This window comes from Vipera berus, assembly GCF_964194415.1.
Source record: "Vipera berus genome assembly, chromosome: 1".
NCBI classification, from domain to species: domain Eukaryota; kingdom Metazoa; phylum Chordata; class Lepidosauria; order Squamata; family Viperidae; genus Vipera; species Vipera berus.
In genome coordinates this window covers 10,121,790-10,142,583 of record NC_138202.1, presented here as the reverse complement: position 1 = coordinate 10,142,583, position 20,794 = coordinate 10,121,790, and the positions used below count along the sequence as shown (strand labels likewise).

The 20,794-nt window shown below is 41.3% G+C and overlaps 1 protein-coding gene across 6 annotated transcripts in view; it reads right to left on the bottom strand.

Annotated features, from left to right (window-relative positions):
* Positions 1-20,794, bottom strand: part of DAZAP1 (DAZ associated protein 1) — a 66,118-nt gene that overhangs the window by 17,473 nt on the left and 27,851 nt on the right. For 5 of the 6 annotated variants that reach the window (XR_014024598.1, XM_081313699.1, XM_081313702.1 and 2 more), the window contains exons 2-7: positions 19,522-19,562; positions 15,734-15,900; positions 14,737-14,802; positions 13,368-13,472; positions 7,565-7,613; positions 2,801-2,883 (exon numbers count right to left, since the gene is read on the bottom strand). Coding sequence is in view for 5 of the 6 variants with exons in the window: in XM_081313699.1 (XP_081169825.1) it covers positions 2,801-2,883; positions 7,565-7,613; positions 13,368-13,472; positions 14,737-14,802; positions 15,734-15,900; positions 19,522-19,562 (511 nt within the window). In the remaining variant the exon portion in view is untranslated. Of the gene's footprint in view, positions 1-2,800; positions 2,884-7,564; positions 7,614-13,367; positions 13,473-14,736; positions 14,803-15,733; positions 15,901-19,521; positions 19,563-20,794 lie in introns of those variants that run through there. The other variant, XM_081313703.1, reaches the window with a different exon arrangement.

Genomic DNA, 20,794 nt, shown 5'->3' with positions numbered 1-20,794 from the left:
AAAAAAGTGACTTAGGACCCTTTTTTCCCCACATTTACAACTGTTGCAGCATCCCCATGGTCACATGACCAAAATTCAGACACTTGGTAACTGACTCATATGATGGTTGCACTGTCCCCGGGGTCATGTAATCAACATTTGCAACCCTCTGACGAGCAAAGTCAGAGGGAAAACCAGATTCACTTAACAAGCGTATTACTAATTTAGCAGTTGCAGTGATTCACTTAACAACTTGCGGCAAGAAAGGTTGTAAAATAGGGCAAAATTCACTGTCTCACTTAGCAACAGAAGTTTTGGGCTCACTGCCTGTAGATAAGTTTTATCATTTAAAAAAAAATTTCCTAGTAAGATTTTAGGACACGTTTCCCCAATAATAATATTTCAAGACTGAGGAAAACGAGTGTGGGATTTCTCAAGTCGTCAGCAATTTGCATTGCACTAGCCAACCAAAACCTTGACGTCTGAACTTTTATTTTGCTTTGTTTCACATGCATTCTTAAATGTCTGTCCCTGTGCTTTTGGTCTGGTCCACTTGAGATTTTGTCTCCAGTTTGTAAGGATGCTTCTCCAGGAGGGACCATGAAGGATGCTACATTTGGAACTGGTCCAGGAGGCCCTGGAGGTTTGCCTGAGCAGCTCTGACATTTTGAAGAGTTGCTCTACTGCAGAGGTCCCAAACCTTTTGGGCAGCAGGGACCGGTGCCACGGAGAAAGGATTTTCCCCGCAGACGAGGGGGTGGTGGTTTTGAATAATGCCCGCATCCCGAGGATGGAGCTTTGCTTGTTTGTGCTTGCTGACACGCTGTGGACCGGTGCCGGGCCACTGACCGGGGGTTGGGGACCCCTGCTCTACTGGCTTCACTGGACCAGTGTTAGCAACTCCTGGATTTAATCAGCACCAAACCAAAGTAGTAGTAGTTTTTCCAGGTCTTGCTTAGAACTCACTAATTGTTTAAATGGCACAGATTGCATGTGCATTAGCAAGGATATCCTAGAATACGCTTCCAGGGTCCAGAAAAATTTAATGGGTTTTGACAAGAAGTAATTTAAACTGGGGGGAAAAACATCAAATAGCTGTAAAACATAAACCGGAATGCATCAAGAGGATAGGATACCTTGTTTTTCAATAAGGAAATATTTTCGGAAAAGTTATTCCAGTTGAAGGCTTTGTTGTATTTGGTGACACAATCCAGCAAAACGGCAAGTGCTGCATATATTTATCACTACAAACTACCTGTTGCTGCTTCATTTCTGGAGACTTTGAGCAGCTTATAATTTATGTTTGGCATAAGAGCCTTCGAAGTTCCCTTTTCAGCAGACTTTTCCTACAAAGGTCAAAGCTGCACCCTGTAGTTCTTAGTTAATCTTCCTCTGGCTTGGTTCCTAAAGCGAAGCCATGCTCAAAGGCGAGCTCCTTCAATCAGAGTAAGAAGGCAGAAACCTTTTCACCCGTCAAACCTCTTAGAAGTGCCGACAACACAGTATGAAGATAACAACAATCAAAAGGTCACTTAACTGTATTGTGGTTAAAAAGTACTATTAAAAAGAATACGTGGATTCATTTCAAAGTCTCACAGTAAGTGACCCATTTTTTAAAAAAATTTTAACCATTCCTTCACGATGCTCTGTCAATTGGCTGCTTACGTTTAGTCCCCTTCCTCTTCCTCAACCCCAAATCCCTCCACCCCAAGTTTGAATGTGAAACAAAGAACACACATCTGAAGGAATAGTAATGGGAAGCTGAGCCTTTGGCAACATAGAGATTTCACTGCCGTTTCAAACAGAAAGTAAAGGTTGTCTTCCATTCATTCCCCTTTTTTGTATTCTGTAATTTTCAAGGCACAAAATACGTGTGAACAGTAATGACAGTACAACTTAGAATTTAGACAAGCAAACGCAATGGCCTTCAACATATTAGGACTCTAAAACTACTGCATTCTGTAACTCAATAAAGTGCTCTTAACTATTAAAAGTTTTCAGAGACATAGCTTTTCTCCACGTCAACGTATTCGAAGTGTTTACTTCAAACAGACAAAGCATGTTTGTTTTTCAGTATCTCCTATTCTGCACTCGGAATATGAAGAATATGTAACTCTAAGCGTTGCACGCTATGAGGAGTCTTTGGTGCTCTCCAAGCTTGGTTGTTTTCTTGCAGACGTTTCATTGCCAAACTAGGTAACGTCATCAGTGCTAGCGGTGATGAGGTTACCAAGTTTGGGCAATGAAATGTCCACAAGAAAACAACCAAGCTCTGAGAGCACCAAAGACCCCCTCATTTCAATACTGAGCTACAAATATTCTCCCTTTATTGGCACTGCACGGTATGATGAGCAAGCTGGGTCAGATCAAATGAGGTAATTTCAATTCAATAAGCCATTTAGCTGCATATTTGGCTTGTTTTCTCTCACACACATCTTGATATCAACCTTGAAAGTCTTGTGTGAAGATGCGAGAGAGAAGTGAATGAGTAGACAGTGTTTCTTTTTCTGACCCATAAACCCTGATTTATTGGACTAAGTTCATGATGCCTGAACTCAAATATTAGCTTTTATGGAAGTTGGGTCTGCCATGATTCTTCTTAAGCAAAACATTCCAAAGGAATCTATTGGCAGCTGAAGCACACTTTTTTAAAAATCCAAAATAAAGTAACTTATAAAATGAGCTTCTGAATGTGATTTTACCCAAATTATTTTTTTTAATCCCCTCTACTGTACCACCCAGTTTCCATTCGCCAGCCAAATTGCTAGTTGCCTCAAGACTCAGCTTTGTCTTAAGGTAAAATAAAACTACAACTACACACTTTTTTGCCCATGATGTCGTGAAAATGCATGTTGACAGCCTGGTCCACTGATTGTTCGTCCTCGAAAGTAATAAATCCAAAACCTAGCCAACGACGAAGAGTGAATCAAGGTAGCAGGGTGTTGTGACACAAAACAGGATGATGAACAGTATTAGGGGCGGACCAAGGGTTCAAACCAGGGCTTCAGGTGGGCTTGGGCTGCGGGGAGCTCAGTGCTAGCTTGCAATTACCAGACCATCTTGGATCAGGAGAATAAAGTGGTTAGCTCAGCGCTCCATGAAAAATTTACTGAGGCAGAAAACATGGCTTAGTGCCCACAGATACGCCGCCTCCCTTTTTTTTTGCCCTACTAACAAATACTGGGGAAAAAAAATCCAACTTAGTTCTGTGCAGAACACCTGCATCGAGTTACTATGGCCAAGTCAATTCATAAACCGCCATTACATGATATTCATAATTTGTTTAAATGCCATTTGGCAAATTTGGAAAGCGACTGAGCCATAGCATAAAAGTGAAAAAGAGAGAACGGTACTGGACAAAACATTTTGGGATGGGTTGTTTGATTGGTTCCCTCCCTCCTCCCCGAAACCTGAGATTTCCCCCTTGGTTTCATTTTGCTTTGCAGCTAGTGCTGACAGCAGCCATTTATTGCTCTAAAGCGTTCAACAGAAAAACAGATACAGTCTCTGTAACAGTTAGTGTCTCTCTAAGCTTATCCAACGTAGTTGGGTAAACTCGTAGAGCCTTATTGTAGAGATTTATGCTTAATAAGACACAAAGATACAGGCCAAGATCGGTTGCAGCAGGTCAAAATTCTGCTGCCAGCAACAAGAACAAGAAACAAATTAAGAAATAAATGGGATCTGGGGAGGTGGAGGAGGCAACTTTTAAAGCATCTCCTGCAGGCAAGTGTTTGCATTGTGACCAAATGGGAGCTGAAGTAGTGACACGTGAGCCTTTAAAGAGCAAGGAACTGTTTTAAAAGCCAAAATATGAGTCTGGGTGGGTTTTTTTTTAAGACTACAAAAAGGGACGTTTCTGCATTCCAACGATACACAACATAAAGATTTAAATATTGATTTTAGAGGGAAACAGAACAGTGTGTTGTTTTCCTTGCTTGAGGTTAGGAGAAAAGAAAAAGGCCTTGGAACCAAACTAAGGGGGGGGGGGGGGGAAACAGGACTGCAGCATTAAAACGAGAAGACACAGCAACACCTGAAGAATTTGAGCCAGACTTGATGACTGTGTTTATGGGATAGCCAAAAGTAGAGATGGTACTTGGGTGCCTTGGGCAGAGATGTCATCATAGACAAGTTTGTGAAGTGAAGGGGAACAACCTCGAGAACCAAACAGAGTAACTAAGAGGCTGGATGAACAAATGGTGCACTGCACTGTACTTCATATTCAGAGCAAGGTAGAGAGAGATGTGCTCCTTGGAAATGCCTTTAGAAATTGGAAAGAAGAATACTGATGAAATGATCTGAAGATAGGATCCTGAACCTGATTCTGAAGATTTAAATACATTAAGAGAGGCAGAGTTAGACTCCGACCAGCAGCAAAATGGGTAAAAAAAAAGGACACTGAGAACATATGTGCCTTAATTTCTTTCCTAGAGGTTTTTCTTGATTCTTCATAGCAAAGTCTAGGGGGAAAGAGAAAAAAAGGAACAAAGGCATTTTTTTCTCACATCCTAAAAACAATCTGTTCCCAAGATTAGAGTCCGAGAAGCATATAGCGTCCTTCAAATTGTTGCAAGGCCCAAATAGGCAAAGTCATGCCAACCAGATGTTTTGGTTGTTAAGAACCTAAACGTTTGATCACAACTTATCTTGGTAACAGCATAGGGGAATTCTAACCGGAGGGCACCAGTTTGCCTGTCCCTCCCGTAATCAGCCAGGTACTTCAATGGAGAGATATTCTCTGCTTCTTTTCAATTCGATCCAACTGTCCAGTGATGACACTTGAGGCAAAGGAAGTCCATCGGGTTCCTCAACAGCTCAGATGAGATGCGAGACGATGGGTCCTGTCAATGTATGCATGCTTTTTGAATACCTAGAACCAAGTCGCACATTTCTCTGGGAGAGTAGATAAAAAGAGAGAGCGAGCGGAATTCTGCAAGATACCAGTCTGTAAAGCCAACTCCAAATTGTTATAATTCAAAGGAGATTAGGCCCTTTAGCTTGGTTGACAATTGTGCTTAGGCATAATTAAATTTCTTTTAACTATGGTATATGCAATTCTCACACTGGTTAAAAAAATCTTCAATTATGCCGTGTAAATTATCTATATTCTCTCTAGTAACACAATTAAACTGGCTATTTTTTCAGCTTGATTATTCAGATTTTGGAAACAAAATCTCATGTAAAGACATATTAAATGTCAGGTTCATAAAGATGATTTATGAGGGTGACAATGCTGTATTCCAGGGCTAGAGAGCCATTCTTATTTTGAGATGACTTTGTTGCTTCAAGGAACTTAGCTGTTCACCAACAGGTCTTGCAACCAGACCTAGTGCAACCCAATTGGGAAGGTTATTAGTCTTGGAGAAAAATTGTGTTTAAGCATTGCAGCTCGGACCTGAAACCACTGGCTGATTTCGCTATGAACAAAGCATAATTAAAAGCGAGAGGGCATGTAAGATTCAGACAACTCTTGAAAAAAAAATACAAGAAACATAGGATCTTCAAAAAGTAAGGCTTAAGAGTTTTACTTGGAAATAAAGAAGTTCTCCTAGGTAGCCTTTGTGGGTTATCACAGCGTCAAATATTTCCCTTTTTACTGGCCTGCTGTCTTGATTTTGCTGATCACGCTTATTCAAAGGAGAAGGGGCATAAGACCGTAATGGGAACAGTAAGTACAGGTAAAAGCAGGTACTGTAAGCCACGTGCTCAAAGGAGATCACTTGTACCTGGAATATAAGAATCAACCACTGAATTATAGATGAACTAGCTGAACACTGAACAAAGTGAGCCGAGTTGCAAAGGCAGCATTTTCGTGGCCCTACCCTTCTTCGGCAATCCTCAATATTGTGCCCGCACGGAGAGCTGCTGTCAAGTGGGCTGATTTCCTCCAGCTCAAAGTCTTTTGGCGGGGCAGCACACTTGGCAGCCATAGGCTTGCAGCTTGGAAAAGGGAAAGAACTGGACGTTAGACAGCAGGTGTTTTATAAAGGACTTTATAGGTCAGTTAAGAGCATCTCTGTGATAGTATGTGGGCAGGTCAAGAGTTTCAGGGCCATCCATCAGAAATGCGTTAGGTTTACATTTTATTTACTCAGAATATGGGGGGTGGGGTGGACTGATGCAAAATACAACAAGATCCTTTGCTCGTGTGTCTTGCTTCCAAGATTCCTATGTCAGGGTTTGTTTTGTTTTTTTTTGCAACGAGGAAACAAAATGATGGACCGGGTAGGCAGAATTCCTACAGTCGATTTCTTCTACTAGCTTAAGCATGTAAGCACACACAGAGGTATGTACATAAAGATGCTGCTGCTCTTTGCTGTGTCGGTGAATTTTTCTGTTGAAATAGTGCAAAGCTGTCACAAAACAAATTAGAGCAACTGCCCCTCGTAGCTCCTCCCACACCACGTAGTGAAAACTTTTATTTACACTCCATTAAAGACAAAGCCCGGTCCCTCCTCCGTTTGTGGAAATGGCCTGTACCTCTGTGATAATCTATCACCTAGAGAGAAGAAATCTAAAGAGATATTAATCAAAAATCAGTTTACAGAGAGAGAAAAAAGAGAGGGAAAGAAAGAACTTAATGTTTACTGTACTTTTACTATGAAACACTTATATATGTCACTAAAGATGTGTCTAAATTAAAGATAAAACTAATACTTAACACTTAATAAATATGAAGTGAAGAATTTATATATTTTATATATATATATATATATATTTCTTTAAATAACAGAAACAAGAAGGAGAAGTGGAAAGTCCAGATGGCAAACTATTTTCCAGCATGTTTCACATGCTATTGTGTGGTTGAAATGCAACTCACACTGATGATGTTTTAAAAGCATTGCTTCTAAAAAAAAAATAATAATACTGAAAGGTGACTGGTGCGATGAACAGCTGGGGAACACAATGGCCACTTTCTGCTGGGACCAAAAACGAATTAGGTTAAGTGGCTCAGGTCTGCCGAACTAAGGGAGTTGCTTTTTCCAACATACAAGCGGCATCGTAAAATTAAAAGTGCCACATTTATTCCCATCCACAGAGTGTTTCAAGCAACAAATGGCTTTTGTCTCCAAATTTCAGCTGTAGCCACTTAAAGAAAGAAAATGTGAGAAATGTAGCAAGCATGGTATCTGTTCCAGTCTGGCACCTCACAACAATTCCTGTCCTAAAACCAAAAATAGGCCCTTGGTTCTAATGGTGCCTACCTACTTTTAAAGGTGGAAAAATCAAAGGTATATCCAGTTGCTCCATCTCACGGCTTTGCACTCAGTTATTTGAAAGGAGCAGATCAGTACAGGTGCCAGGCCTTTGTTAAGGAAAACACCTTTTCAGAGTGGTATAAGTGAACAACATGGCAATGTAGTATCTGACTTCTAAAACATAATACAAGATGAAATAGCATGAAAAGCCTCTGTGAAAGTCTGCTCAGTGAAATAAATTCCTGAGGCAGCTTACAAAAAGACATATATACATATATGAGCACACATGTCCATACATATATATGTGGATGTTGTGTAAGTTTGCCATCTGACATAGGAAAGAGGATAAAGAAATTTCAAAGGTTAACTAGATTCTTCTTTACCTCGGGGTCGCTGTTTCTCGGCGTCATAGATCATTACCACTTCGGTAACCTGAAAAAGATCAAAAGGAAATTCTACTAATGGTTTTATTAGACGGATCTAATCTTATCGGATGAACCTTCATCAGCAGGATGAAGTGAAATAAAAAATATATAAAATTGAACCTTTGCTGTGGGATCCTTGGTGCTCTCCGAGTTTGTTTCCTTGCAGACGATTCATGACCAAACTAGGTGACATTATCAGTGCTGATGCAGGGCAGTGCAGCACTGATGTCACCTAGTTTGGTCATGAAATGTCTGCAGGAAAATAACCAAGCTCCATGCTAAGTGGCTAACTGGATAAACCTCCAACAAATCAGGCTCCCTTCTTCAAATGGGGCTTTGATATGGAGGAACTTTTCATGACTTGCCTCCTTATGTATTAACAAAATACAATACAGATTACCCAGCCTGGCTACTTTGGTTGTCCTTTTATCAAGTGAGGGAAAAGTACCTTGGCTTCAGAGGAACTCCTGCCAATATAGGTTCAAAGCCACAAATAAGTAGCAGTGTTGTGGGTATATTAAGATGACTTTGATTGGCGAAACCCACAATCTTCCCATTGCTGCCTCCAAACATAGGATACTAGCGCTGGAGCTGCCATTATAATTTCTTCCCAACAGGAAGGAAATCGAAAGGAAACAAACTTCTTTCTTTCTCCTCCAGCATATGTCTTACAGACTGAGGCCAGTCCCCCTGCATTTGAATCTTCTCACTTTTAACAGCAGGAGTATGCAGCCATTACTATTATTACTGGTACTGCATAATTATGAATAATCAGTAATTTAAATGCCAACGGGACAAGGCAAGGCCCCTTTTGAGAATCTGCGATACACAATCTACTACTCTGAGCCCTTTGAAAGCGTTCAACAGATGTGGCCATGGTTAATTGTGCTGAAGCAGCAGAAAAACATCTTATTAAAAAAAGGAAGAAAAGCAGGTAGCTCTGGGGAATGAGGACTGATGCCTTAATCAGACGAACAAAACAAGGAGCACTGTCTTTGTAATTATTTTAAACAGGTAATTCAACTCCCTAAGGTGACAGAGCCTGTTAGCCTAAGTAGCTGTCACGCAATAACTATCTTTACTCACCTTTGATTTGCATATGTATTCAAGAGGCAATTTTGAGACTGCTACAGTGTGATGGAGGGCAGGGAAAAAAAATACAGAGCTCCTGATCAGACTTTCTTTTACCTCGAAACAGTGTGCTTCCCTCAACTTTCAACCCCATTTCCCAAGCAGCCCTCTTTCTTTCACCCCTTATAAAAGATGCTGAACAGTGTGTGGAAGAGCCATCACTGTGTCCCAACTTTACACTTGAGTTTATCTGTGATTCTTTAAATCGGCAGTCAAGTCTCTGCATTTCAACTAGTATCTGCTACAGCAAAAGGACTTTTCTCATATATAGAGGCTCTTTTGTTGAGCACCAAGCAGCTACTTTTACACCAGGGGAGGCTGAGGCTATGCTGCTGGAAGAACAGCAGAGCAAAAGGATAATTGGAAAGAAGGGAACATATTGATCATTCAAAGGCTTTTAAGGAACATTTGTCCTAAAAGCTGCCAATTTCTCCCTAGGGAGGCCTTTTCGACCCAGAGGACAACTACATAATGAAAAGGAATATGCGCGGTGAGGTTTTAGGGTTAATCTGAAGACTGTTTAGTTGCCTAGGTTCAAATTACCAAATGGAAATCCTATTGTGAATTAATTCCCTTTGGGGGCCTACCCAATTATGCCTTGACAACTGTCCTCTCCCAAAAGGAATGTCAAGTTTCTGATTCAGCTGGTCAAAATAGTCAAGTTAAAAACACCTCTTGATTCCCTTGTATTTGTATTTTGCCTTTTCTGTGAGTCCCAAGACAATTTACCTAAGGTCTACCCTAATTTTACATCTACCGTGTTTCCCTGAAAATAACACCGGGGCTTATTGTAATTTTTGCTCCAAAAGACGCATTAGGGCTTATTTTAGGGGAAATACAGTACTAAATGCATCTGTCTGGCTGACAATCTTAACTGGGGCTTCTTTTTGAGGTGGTGTTTATATGAGCATCCTGAAAAATTATAGGTAAAGGTAAAGGTTCCCCCGCACATGCGTGCTAGTCGTTTCCGACTCTAGGGGCCGGTGCTCATCTCCATTTCAAAGCCGAAGAGCCAGCGCTTGTCCGAGGACGTCTCTGTGGTCATGTGGCCAGCATGGCTAGACGCCAAAGGCGCACGGAACGCTGTTACCTTCCCATCGTAGTGGTCCCTATTTTTCTACTTGCATTTTTACGTGCTTTCGAACTGCTAGGTTGGCGGAAGCTGGGACGAGTAACAGGCGCTCGGGATGTTACATGGCACTTGGGATTCGACCCACCAAACTGCCGACCTTCTGATCGACAAGCTCTGCGTCCTAACCCACTTATTTTCCGGTTGGGTCTTATTTTCGGGAAAACATGGTAGTACCAATTACTGTACTTTGTGTGAAGCCGGTTAGGCAGAGAAAGAAAATCAATGGATTGAAGTTATTCAAGAAGTTCCACAATCAAGTGCATATTTGAATCCAGGTCCCTTCAAGCTCAGCACCCTAACCACTATACTACACTGGCTGTTTGTCTGTGGAGACTGTCAGTCGTTCAGGTCATGGTTGTCCCAAATGTGCTTTTTCAAAAGGCAACTGGACTCTCTTTTGTTTTCCTAGAAGGCGTTTTGCTTCTCATCCAAGAAGCTTCTTCAGTTCTGACAGTTCTGACTTCTTCAGTCAGAACTGAAGAAGCTTCTTGGATGAGAAGTGAAATGTCTTCAAAGAAAACAAAGAAAGTCCGGTTGCCTTTTGAAAAAGCACTTTTGGTACATGGGCCGCTTTATTTTGCAAACTGCTGAAAGCTCTTACGACATATCACATAAAGCTTAGTGAAATAACTCGATCCACATCTGCCAGGATTCTCTAGAACAGAGGTCCCCAACCTTTTGGGCACCAGGGACCGGTTCTGTGGAGAGAGGTTTTTCCATGGACCGGAGAGTGCGTGGTTTTGTGCGCTGCCTGCATCCCACGGATGGGGCTTTGCTTGTTCGTGCGGCCCAGTTGCTGGCATGCCGTGGCCCGGTACCGGTCCACGGACCAGGGGTTGTGGACCCTTGCTCTAGAAAGCGTTCATAAGCTTAACCCCTCTTAAAAGTAGTTAAGCTTACTACAAACAAAAATAAGTATAGTTCCAGGCTGGCAAGATGTAAATGGTCTTTTTGCCATATACGCTATTTTAAAGTACAGCTACATGAGGCAGCTGTATTTACCCACTATATTACATTAGTCTTCTTCCACATGCACTGGCTTCCTAGTTATTTTCAAGAAAGTTTTCCAATAAACCTACACTGCTAATTTCTTCCACATTACCTTTTTAAAAATGTACCAGTAATACTGTATAGCAAGAGGTTAGGAACAGTTCTACATTTTAGGCTGCAAATATAATTCCAAAGAGGGGAAATTTTAGCGCTTCTCTAAAGTATCACTATTCACCTTCCATCCCTTATGCTGAAGCTGCGTGTGTGCTACGCATGCTTTTTGGGAGAGTTACCGTATTTTCTGGCGTATAAGACGACTTTTTAACCCATGAAAATCATCTCAAACGTTGGGGGGTCGTCTTATACGCCCAGTCGTCTTATACGCCGGAAAATAGTACATAAATCAATCGAGCGCCCCCGTTCTTGCAAAGCAACTTCAAGCCTCCTTAGTCCAGTCCCCCCTCCAACGTGACTCTCCCTTCCCACCCCCAAGAGCCTCTCAGCCCCTTCCCCTCCCCCTTGCAAACGCCAGACCCCGGGAGCTCTTGCGTCTATTCCAAAGCGTGGGTGGAAGGAAAAGCCCCTTTCGGCTCCGGCTTGGCTGCAAGTCAGCGAGCCTGGGAAGGCACGCCCTCCCCTCTCATTGTGGAGGAAAGCAGGGCAGGCTGGCGTCTGGCGGGAGCCGGCAGGGCAGTCCTGCACACGCGCGCGCTCCCCGGCTCCTAAGGAGTCCTTGGGGAGCCATGGCAGGTGCCTCACACTCTTCCCTCTTGAGGCAGCATCGGTGGAGCCGTCCGGCGTCGGGCGGGAGCCGGCAGGGCAGTCCTGCACACGCGCGCACTCCCTGGCTGCTAAGGAGCGCTCCTTAGCAGCCGGGGAGTGTGCGCATGTGCAGGACTGCCCTGCCGGCTCCCGCCCGACGCTCTTCCCTCTTGAGGCAGCATCCCCGAGGAGATTTGATCACCTCAAATTATGAAAATAAAAGTATTTCTTAAAGAGGAAACAAAAAACATAGTGATAGCCCTAGTTTCATCAAGCATTTTTCTCTGTCAGTCACATAAAAATTTAGTTTTCTAAAATGCTGGAGTACTTGCTATTCTGGACTCATTGCTGACATGCTCTAACAGTAGCCCATATTGTGGAATAAGCCATGTTTGAACTACAGCTATGATGTCATGAATAGGATGGGATTACCATGGTTTATTTATTTATTTATTTATTTTATTTTAATTCCATTTATATCCCGCCCTTCTCCGAAGACTCAGGGCGGCTTACAAGCTTAGCAGTAGCCTTCATTCTATGTATATGCCTGCTTATTAGGGCTTTTGCCCCCCCCCCCAAGCGGCATTATTACAAAGTCAGCTTAATTGCCCCCAACAATCTGGGTCCTCATTTTACCTACCTCGGAAGGATGGAAGGCTGAGTCAACATGTTAAGCAAAATATAATAAACCACCAGATGGCTGACAATGGAGTAGGGCAGGGCTTTTCAACCAGTGGTATGGGTACCACCTGTGGTACATTGGCACCTGGCAGGTGGTACGTGACCATCCTAGAAAAGTGGTAGCGGGGGAGGGGAATGAGCTGAACCGGTGGCAGCACCGCACAAGCCTGAGCGAGAGATGGCTGGAGCTGCAGGGCTGTCAGGGCTCAGTGGAAGCGCCAGGATCAACGCTTCTTCGGGGCTGTCAGGGCTCAGCGGAAGCGCCAGGATCAGTGCCAGGCTCCAGCTGGAGCTTGGTACTGATCCTGGTGCTTCTGCTGAGCACAGAAGCATCGATCAGCTGGAATGTTGCAGCATCTCCAACCTCCATTCTTGCTCACAAGAATGAAAACCTCGGACAGGAAGAAGAGCGCCGCCGGGCGGGGAGGCAGGTGTCTTGCTCGGGGGGGGGGGGCACTTTTTTCAGTGCCATTGTAACTTCAAACAGTCACTAAGCAAACTGTTGTAAGTCGAGGACTACCTGTACTTTATCGCTTTTTTCCTCTCTTTTTTTGGTCATCAAGTTTTTGACACCTTGCTAGGCGACCGGTGGTACTTGGATGTTGCCATATCCTAAAAGCGGTACAATGGGTGAAAAGGTTGAAAAGCCCTGGTGTAGTGTACAAACCATGCCTCTCATTAAGTGAAGCTTTTTGATAAGAAGTCAAGCTACAGAAAATTTTACAGAGTACATACTGTTAATCTTTTTATCATTACTTGCCATAATGGTTTTGATAGGCTTTGTTGATTTAATAGAATCCTATAATGAAAGCTGATAGGTATAATTCAGCAGAAATAGTAGATTAGCACTGTGGGACTGGAGTGGAGAAGCAAGACAGTATTTTAGAGATTGTGACTCCTCCCATACTATTTTATATTGACATATAAAACCTGGTTTCCTTCAGAGTTTTGGACTGTATCCCATACTTATTTATCCCACCAAATGAAAAAAGTAATATTTTAAAGAATTAGGTGAAGGAAAAAACACCCCTTCATGAAACAATGTATTCCATCACAATAACTCACCACTCCAAACTTCTTGAAGTATTCCCTGAGCTCCGTTTCTCCACAGTTGTGAGGGATCCCACCAACAAAAATTTTATGAGACTTGCTATCACTCCTGGATCCTTTCTACCAACAGAAAAGGGAGGGTTGTATTGAAACAAGGGTTTCCTCTATCAAACAAAAAAAAGTAAAATTATTTATTTCCTGACATATGGAAGTCGGCAAGAATATTTCATCTCACGCTAGTGGAGCTGACGGCTCTGAAAAATGTAAAGCCAACCAATTGATCGACTGATTGCATAAACAAATAAATTGAAGTGTCAAAGTGTTAAGTGTTTACTTGCTTACTTACCCCCTCGAGGTTTCTGAACTGAAAATAACCACATGTAATACATACAAAGAACAAAGACAAGGGAAGGAAAGAACTCCGCTATAATCGCTTATGCACAGGAAAGCAGGGATTCGTAGGGCAAGAGGACCACATGTTGTAAAAATAACGGCAGGACAATTGGGAGAAGAAAAGAAGATTAAAACCAATGGGCTGAAGGAGAACAAAGGAGAATTAAGGGAGGCAAGAAGTACAGTTCAGAATGGCTTTGAACTTTTGAGATGGGCGGCAAATAAATAAAATAAATAAATAAAAATGATTTGAAGTGAGAACACTTGGATAAAACGCCTGCAGTTGACTTACCCTGCCTGACTTAACGAAAGTTACACACCTCTTCATGACATGGACGTGAAGCCTAACATAAACGTGAATTCTCCTACAGTAGAGCTCTTGCTCTTCGGAGGATATCATCTGCTTTACCAAACAATTTTTTTTTGCAAACTAGTTATTAGTGGCAACTTCTATTATGGTTTGGTAGATGAAAGGGAAGCCCAACAGGTTATATAACCTAAAAGCAGTCAGCAGGAAGTTTAGAAATTTTTATTCAAGAATTTATTTATTATTTTGGTCAATGCCTTGCCTGGTCTGTGAATATTCATTCATTTTTGCTGGAATCCACTACTGTAACAAGTGTAAAAAAAAAAAAAGTAACTGCTGATCCAACTGTAGTTTCCTGTGCGTTTTCTACTTTTGTTTTGAGCAAGTTTAAGAGTAATTTCTAAATGGGAGATTTCACGCCCACCTGACATTAAATGTCTCACACAGCAGAAAGACAGCATGTATCCACAAAATGCAGCTGAAATTTCAGGTGTCATTTTTTAGAATCTGCTGGAAGCACTAGGCTTACTCCTGAAAACTCTTGTTTATTTTTGGTTGGCACCTCTGCATTTGATACGCCTGCTTACAACAAAGCTTCTTGGTCTTGGAGACAAAAAACACCACATTTCAACGAAGACCCCAAGAAAAGGAATAATATGGAGTAACATGAAGACACCTCCTTACCCATCCTTCCTTTGGTCGTGTTCTCTCAGGCTGCATTCCCCGAGGTGTACAGGGTTTAGGATCAATCTGTCAAATGAGAGCAAAAGTGAAGAGGGCTGACTGGTACCAGCATTTGAGAAAATAAGCTAGCACATGATAATAATTCCTGCCACCTCATTTGCAAGATGGTGGAATAAAATTGCATATTAAGACGTTCATATGATGAATTCATGGAAAGAACATGGATCAACAGAGGTAGAGGCGTGTGCAACCCAGCAAAGTTATATTCTCCTAGAGAAAACTAGAGAACTGTGACAGAAAAAAAGAACCCTGAATTAAAGGAAGGCTTTATTAAAAAAAAATAATTTGTTAAAATGTCACCTCGGAAAGGTCACATGCCAGAGAAAATTAGGAAAAACTGGAGGTGACCAAGTAGAGATGAAATTATAAACCAAAAGAAAAACTCTCTCTTTTTGTACGTTATTGGGCCTTAAATGGTATATGACAATGCAGTACACAATCACTGTTAAAGTTTAGTAACATTGGTGGATCCAAACTCTACAATCATATTTACTTTGATGATGGCTAACTCGGGAATTTAGAATGTTGCAGTAACTCCCAAAATAAGGGGGGGAAAGGACAATAATTGTGGTAATAAAGAAGTGACTTCTTATATACACTTATTAATTCAATTTATATGAACGCCCAATTGGTGAAAGCAACTCTGGACACCAATAGCACATTAAGACGATAAAAATGTTAGCAAAGAATAAAAACCTACAGTGGTCACTAAGGATAAGCTCAAATAAAATTATCAACAAAAAGCTCTCCATCTAATGTCCAGGACCTGGGAGATTATATTCAAATAATAGGGGCACCATGTAAAATAAAGCTGAGTCTCCAGTACAGTCAGGATTCAGCAAAGAGATTATCACTTAAAAGGCATTATTTAATCATATTCATTTTAAGAGTCAATTGACACTCAGTTGTATTGCTCCACCCAAGTGGAATAACTTACATTTCGGCCATCTAACGTATGGGGTCTGCTGGCCAGGACAGTTCCCACACAGTTGGGATCTTTGAACTTGACAAATCCAAATCCTCGTGACTGATTTGTGGTCTTATCTTTCATTATTACACAGTCGACAACTTCCCCATACTGGGAAAAATAGCTACGAAGAGTTTCTGTTAAAGGAAAACATACTTTGTTGAGATCAGTTTGTCAAAAATAGAACAGGGGCCAATAGGGAAAGAAATGCACTCCAGGAATAAAGATAGTTTGCAATTTTATAGGAGGGCATTCTCAGGTGTAAGTGAAGACATACTTCTGGGGATGCAAAAATACAGTATTGTGGCCCTCCAGTACTTCTTTTGTAGTTCCGGAGCCCTCCAAGGTTTGGAACAAATATTCGGCTCTTTCTTCTCCCACTCCCCATCTTGTAAGCTAAAAACGCTTTGGCAAATTTCAACCTTCCTGTCATGCATCATTCACGAGTATGGTGTTCGACACACGGCAATAAGCCCAGAACGACTTGAGTCAACCAGAGTTATAAGCCCTTTCTTTAGGACAAGGAGAGCAATGTATAAAATACTATTACCTTGAAATGGGTTTCCAACCATTCGGGGCTGAGAGGTAGCGGAGCTCTGTTCAGAACAAACTAACAAGGTCAACTGAAGGGGGTGTTTGATGGTGGTGTTGGTGGTCAGTGGGCCAATATACCCAAGCACGATTTAAATTATTTAAAAGAAACACACTAAACAAAAGAGGAGGTGGAGTTGCTCTATATATAAGAAATAACTTTATCTCTACAGAAATAGAGCACAACAATGATGAAAACTGTAAACTTGAATGCATTTGGGTCAATATAAAAGGTGAAAAAAATGACATTGCCATAGGTGTATACTACAGGCCACCCAACCAAGCAGAGAAAATAGATGAACTTTTTGCTAGTCAGCTAACTAAGGTATTTAGGAAGCACATCACAATAGTAATGGGGGACTTTAATTACCCTGATATCAACTGGGAGACAAACTCTGCATCAAGTGGAAGATCAAACAGATTCCTGACAAACCTAGCAGACAACTTTCTCTCCCAAAAAGTAGAGAAGGGAACTAGGGGATTAGCCATATTGGATTTAATTCTCACTAACAGAGATGAAATGATAGAAAGTGTCGAAGCCACAGGAACCTTGGGGGGAAGTGATCGTGCAATATTGGAATTCAACATTCTGGAAGCACAAGCAATAGAACACAGCCAAACTAGAGTCTTGGACTTTAAAAGAGCTAATTCCAATAAACTTAGAGAGACCTTGGGAAGAATTCCATGGATGAGAATCCTAAAGGGGAAAACAACTCAAGAAGCTTGGGAAATTTTGAAAACTGAGATAATAAAGGCCCAGTCTAGCACAATACCAACAAAGAAGAAAAATAACAGCTCTCAAAAGAAACCAGCATGGCTGCATAAAGAACTCTCTGATAAATTGAAAGATAAAAAGGACAAGTATAGAAAGTGGAAAGAGGGGCAGAATATCAGCAAATAGCCCGTGCCTGCAAAGATGAAGTGAGAGAAGCTAAGGCTCAAAATGAACTAAAGCTTGCGACCAAAGTTGAAAATAACAAAAAAAGCTTCTTTCAATATATAAAAAACAAGAAAAAAGTTAAGGAAATGATAGGTCCATTAGTGGGGGAAAGTGGCAAGAAGGTGACAAGCAACAGGGAGAAAGCAGAACTATTTAACTCGTTTTTTGCATCTGTCTTTACACAAAGGGAAAAAACAGTCCAACCTACCAAAACCAGTGCCATAAAAAACAGAATAGAAACGCAAGTTAAGATAGGCAAGAAAATGGTAAGTGAGCACCTGTCCAGCCTAGATGAGTTCAAATCACCAGGACCAGATGGATTACACCCCAAAGTTCTCAAGGAACTGGCAGACGTGATCTCAGAACCACTGAACTATATTTTTCAAAGATCCTGGAACACTGGGGAACTACCAGAAGACTGGAAGAGAGCTGATGTAGTTCCCATCTTCAAAAAAGGAAAAAAATGGATCCAGGAAATTACAGACCTATCAGCCTAACCTCAATACCTGGGAAGATTCTGGAAAAGATAATCAAACAACAAATCAGCGAACACCTAGAGGCAAACAAAGTCATCACTAAAAGCCAACATGGGTTTGTCAAAAACAGATCATGCCAGACAAATCTTATTGCATTCTTTGACCAAGTGACAAAATTAGTGGACCAGAAGAATGCTGTGGATATAATTTACTTGGACTTCAGTAAGGCATTTGATAAAGTAGATCACAACCTACTACTTGATGAGATAGAAAAATGTGGGTTAGAGAGCATCACCACCAGATGGATTCGTAGCTGGCTGACAGGCTGTACTCAGCGTGTGCTCCTCAATGGAACTGCATCTACATGGAGGGAAGTGTGTAGTGGGGTGCCCCAGGGCTCTGTTCTGGGCCCAGTGCTCTTCAACATCTTCATCAATGATTTGGACAAAGGGATAAATAGGGAACTCATCAAATTTGCAGACGACACCAAGCTGGCAGGAATAGCCAATACTCCAGAAGATAGGCTTAAGATACAGGAAAATCTGGACAGACTCGAACACTGGGCGCTATGTAACAAAATGAAATTCAATGGTGAAAAAAGTAAGGTTCTACATTTAGGCAGGAAAAATCAAATGCACAGGTATAGTATAGGGGGGTACCTTGCTCAATAGTAGTAACTGTGAGAGGGATCTCGGAGTCTTAGTAGACAATCACTTAAATATGAGCCAGCAGTGTGCTGCAGCTGTCAAAAAAGCCAACACAGTGCTAGCCTGCATTAACAGAGGGATAGAATCAAGATCACGTGAGGTAGTAATACCACTGTACGATGCCTTGGTAAGGCCACACCTGGAATACTGCATCCAGTTTTGGTCACCACGATGTAAAAAAGATGTCGAGACTCTAGAAAGGGTACAGAGAAGAGCAACAAAGATGATTGGGGGACTGGAGGCTAAAACATATAGGGAACGGTTGCTGGAATTGGGTATGTGCAGTTTAACGAAGAGAAGGGCGAGGGGAGACATGATAGCAGTGTTCCAATATCTCAGGGGCTGCCACAAAGAAGACGGAGCCAAGCTATTCTCCAAGGCACCAGAAGGCAGGACAAGAAGCAATGGATGGAAATTAGTCAAGGAGAGAAGCAACCTAGAACTAAGGAGAAACTTCCTGACAGAACAACTAACCAGTGGAACAACCTGCCTCCAGAAGTGGTGAATGCTCCAACACTGGAAGTTTTTAAGAGAAGACTGGACAGTCATTTGCCTGAAATAGTATAGGGTTTCCAGCCTGAGCAGGGGGTTGGATTAGATGACCTCCAAGGTCCCTTCCAACTTTTCTTCTTCTTCTTCTTCTTCTTCTTCTTCTTCTTCTTCTTCTTCTTCTTCTTCTTCTTCTTCTTCTTCTTCTTCTTCTTCTTCTTCTTCTTCTTCTTATTCTTCTTCTTATTATTATTATTATTATTATTATTATTATTATTGATCTAGGCCAGGGAGAGAATTCTGAAGATTCCTATTTGAGCCCTAGGAAGACCAGCCTACCTATCGCTTCTTTCTGTACTTTACGGAATGGATTTTTGGGGTTGTGCCATTCAGAAAGAAACCCCCCCCCCCACAAAAAAATTTTTTTAAAACAAGTCCTTCTTGGGATTATGTAAGCTGCAGTCCTGCCTTCAAATGGAGAAAGTAATACTTTTTAAGTATGATTTTGAGATAGTTTTAAGTCAGATGTTCAATCTAGGAGGCAGATTAATTTACCTTGTGTGGTGCTCCAATCTAGGCCTCCTACAAATAGTTTCCTGAAATGCAAAGAATAAGTTAATTATTTCCCATTCCAAACATAAAAAGATTCTCAACAGCAAAGCACTTTCAGTACTCATTATCCCAAAAGACTGCCTGAGTAGTTTGTAACAATCAGCAGGATGGTAACTGTTGCTCTTAAGATTAAATGGCTTTTCTGTTGCTCTCTGGAATAATATCTCCCCAGAGATTCATTCGGCTTTCACCTTAATGATGTTTCAAAAGTCTTTGAAAACCTGGGTGTTTTCCCAGGCAGTCACCAAACCTTTATAGGTTTTTTCTGGTTGTTCGTTTTACTGTTTATATTTTTATTGTTCTTGCTTTTAAAATGCAAACCACCCAGAGCCATTTGGAGTTAGGCAGCCCCCTAAATTACAAACAAACAAGCAAGCAAAAATTTCTAAAGAAACAGCTAACAAAGAAAAAGAAAAAAAGGCACTAGGGAAACAAAACAATTCAGGAGCCTGTTCTAAAAGTTACTATGGTGTGATTAAAGAAAAGCAGTATTCATTTATATACTTTACAGATCCTGAAGTCATTGGCCAGGGAAACTTTTTTCTCTACTTTTGTTTATATCATGAAGCATTCTTAAAAAATATGGCAAGCCAGTAAACATGCATGGAATTATTGTAGCCAATATCTGCTGTAAGATTTCATTGAGAAAATATAACATACATGAAATAATGCATTTTGAGTTAACAGACATTAAAAATAATTCACTCTGAGTTTTTTCCCCATTTTACAGTCCCCCCCCCCAGAAAGGTAGTAATATGTCATTTCAATCAAAAAGCTCTCAGTAAGGCTGAAGTTTGATCTCTTACTAATACTGTCAATGAATGTTTTGGAAAACCATTTTGGCAAATTAAATGTTTTCCTGCAAGTGTTTCATAAAGCATCTGAGCCTTGGGATTTGAACCATATCCAGGAAATTGCCCGGTAACTTGTCATTTACCAGCAAACTACTTGCAAGTTTATCTTTGGATTTCATTCCACAATTTTTGTGGCATATTTTGGGCATTTCCAAAAACTCAACCTGCTGCTGTCTCTTTGCGTTTCTTTTGTAATTCCTTCTACCCTCATGGGATGAATGAAGAGAAGAACTGTAGTTCTGGAGAGCCCCAGATGGTGGAGGTCAGTTCCTTACCTATTCTACTGCATTAAAACCTCAGTTGCACAGTAACACAACAGCGTAACTTGAACACTGCTGACATATGATCACGGTAACACAAAA